The sequence below is a fragment of the Cicer arietinum genome, chromosome 1, assembly GCF_000331145.2.
Source record: "Cicer arietinum cultivar CDC Frontier isolate Library 1 chromosome 1, Cicar.CDCFrontier_v2.0, whole genome shotgun sequence".
Taxonomy (NCBI): domain Eukaryota; kingdom Viridiplantae; phylum Streptophyta; class Magnoliopsida; order Fabales; family Fabaceae; genus Cicer; species Cicer arietinum.
Window position 1 is genome coordinate 1,607,861 of NC_021160.2, and position 2,229 is coordinate 1,610,089.

General features: G+C 24.4%; 1 protein-coding gene across 1 annotated transcript; it reads left to right on the forward strand.

Moving 5' to 3' along the window:
• The first annotated feature begins 330 nt into the window (after positions 1-330).
• Positions 331-822, forward strand: LOC101510732 (pathogenesis-related protein PR-1 type-like). Its single transcript, XM_004485600.1, has one exon. The coding sequence runs from the start codon at positions 331-333 to the stop codon at positions 820-822; it is 492 nt and encodes a 163-aa protein (XP_004485657.1).
• Positions 823-2,229: the final 1,407 nt, after the last annotated feature.

The following is a 2,229-nucleotide window of genomic DNA, read 5'->3' on the forward strand; positions in this document are numbered from 1 at the left end:
AAGGTATCTAAACAAATTACTTTACTTTAAAATTAATTTTACAAATTCAATCTACAAAAAAATTAATTTTCTTAAAACCAAAAACACGGTTAATCTAGTCGATCATGAGAATTAAGTTACAATTGGCGGACGCAATTTCCTTTTTAAAAATTTCTATAAGCCACGTCGACGCTTGTATTTCTTACAATAGCTATTAAATATCAATTTTTTGGACAAAAATAATAACCTTTTCAATTAAGAAATATTCACGTTATAAAAAATCCCTATAAAATACATCACAATAGCATCAACATTTTTCATCAACCATCAATTAATACACTAAGAAAAAAAATGGGTTCATTTTCTCTATTATGTGTGTTGGGCTTATCACTAATTATAATAGGTGACATTGCACATGCCCAAAACTCACCATCAGACTACGTTAAAGCACACAACAAAGCAAGATTCGACGTTGGTGCATTGATTCGAATTCCCAATGTGGTTTGGGATGAAAAAGTTGCTTCTTTTGCACGTACCTATGCCAATCAACGTAAGGATTGTCAATTGAAGCACTCCGGTAATAACCGTTACGGCGAGAATATCGCAATAAGCACCCGCGACATTAACGGCACGGAGGCGGTGAAATTGTGGGTGGATGAGAAACCATATTATGAATATTATCGTAACAAATGTGTTGATGGTGAATGCCTCCATTATACTCAAGTTGTTTGGAAAAAATCACTACGTATTGGATGTGCCAAAGTGAAATGTAATAATGGTGGCACTTTTGTTACTTGCAATTATTCTCCCCCTGGCAACCGTCCTGGCGAACTACCATATTAAATCATTTATTTATTTTATTCTATCATCAATTGGTTAATTGATATATGATGGAATCACGATATACTTCTCAATCTTAATAAATTATAAAATTAACAATCTGTTAGTTATATATAACTTTCAAGCTATTACCTTTAGATTTTACTTTGATTTCTTATGTTCTTTTTCTTCTATTTGGTTTCTTAATTTTTGTTGTTCTATTTGGATTATTTAGTTTATAAATGCTGAACAATTTATCTTTTTGATTTGTTTTGATAGATATAAACAGAAAACTGATATAAAAAATATTAATACATTTATAATCTCTGAGACCAACGTATAAAGAAAAATTTTAAAAGGCCAAAGTTTATATTTATAATTTAAGACATCAAAATAGAAAAAAAATAATAATTTAAGAGTCAAAGTGAAATATAAAGATAATTTAATATATTAAAAATATAATTTCGTTAAAATTTTATAATTTAATAATTCAAGAATAATACAGCGGAAAGAGAGTTTTTTTAATGACAAATGTTAATATAGTCCCATAATTTATTTTTTCAGTTATACCCTTTGATTAATACTTATTGGGACGAAATAAGATTAGATAAGTTTTTAATCAAAATTGTTGTGCAAACATTTATATTATTTGTTGGGACAAAACATGATATATTTTCCTCTGACTTTTAAATTTTTTATAGTAAAAACAAACTTTTAAAGTTTTTAAGGATTCTTTACAAATATTTAGAATATTATATATTGAATATGAACATCCGTATAAGTTAAGATTTATAATTTAAGACATAAAAATAGAAAAAAAAAATTAAAGAGGCAAAGTGAAATTTAAAGATAATTAAACAAACTAAAAATATAATTTTGTCAAAATTTTATAATTTTATAATTCAAGGTATAATATAGCAAAAAGAGAGTTTTTTTAATTACAAATGTTAGTATAGTTTTTACTCTCAACTTACTTTAAGTTTTTAAGTCAATTTTAATTTATTTTTTGAATTATACCCTATGATTAATACTTATTGGGACGAAATAAAATTAGATAAGTTTTTAATCAAAATTATCATGCAAACACTTTTACTATCGTGTCCTCTAAATTTTAAATTTTTTATGGTAAAAATAAACTTTTAAATATTTTGAGGATTCTTTACAAATATTTGGAATATTATAAAAAACTTGAGACGTATTGAATATGAACTTTTTAATTAGTATAAGTTAAGATAAAAATATGGACTAGAAAACAAATTTTAAACTCCTCTTGTCGAAGAACTTTTTATATAATATTGTAACGCCTGCGTAAATATATATATATATATATATATATATATATATATATATATTATAATAATAATAATAATAATAATAATAATAATATTAATATTAATACTAATAATAATTAAATAAAACAAAACCCTTGTC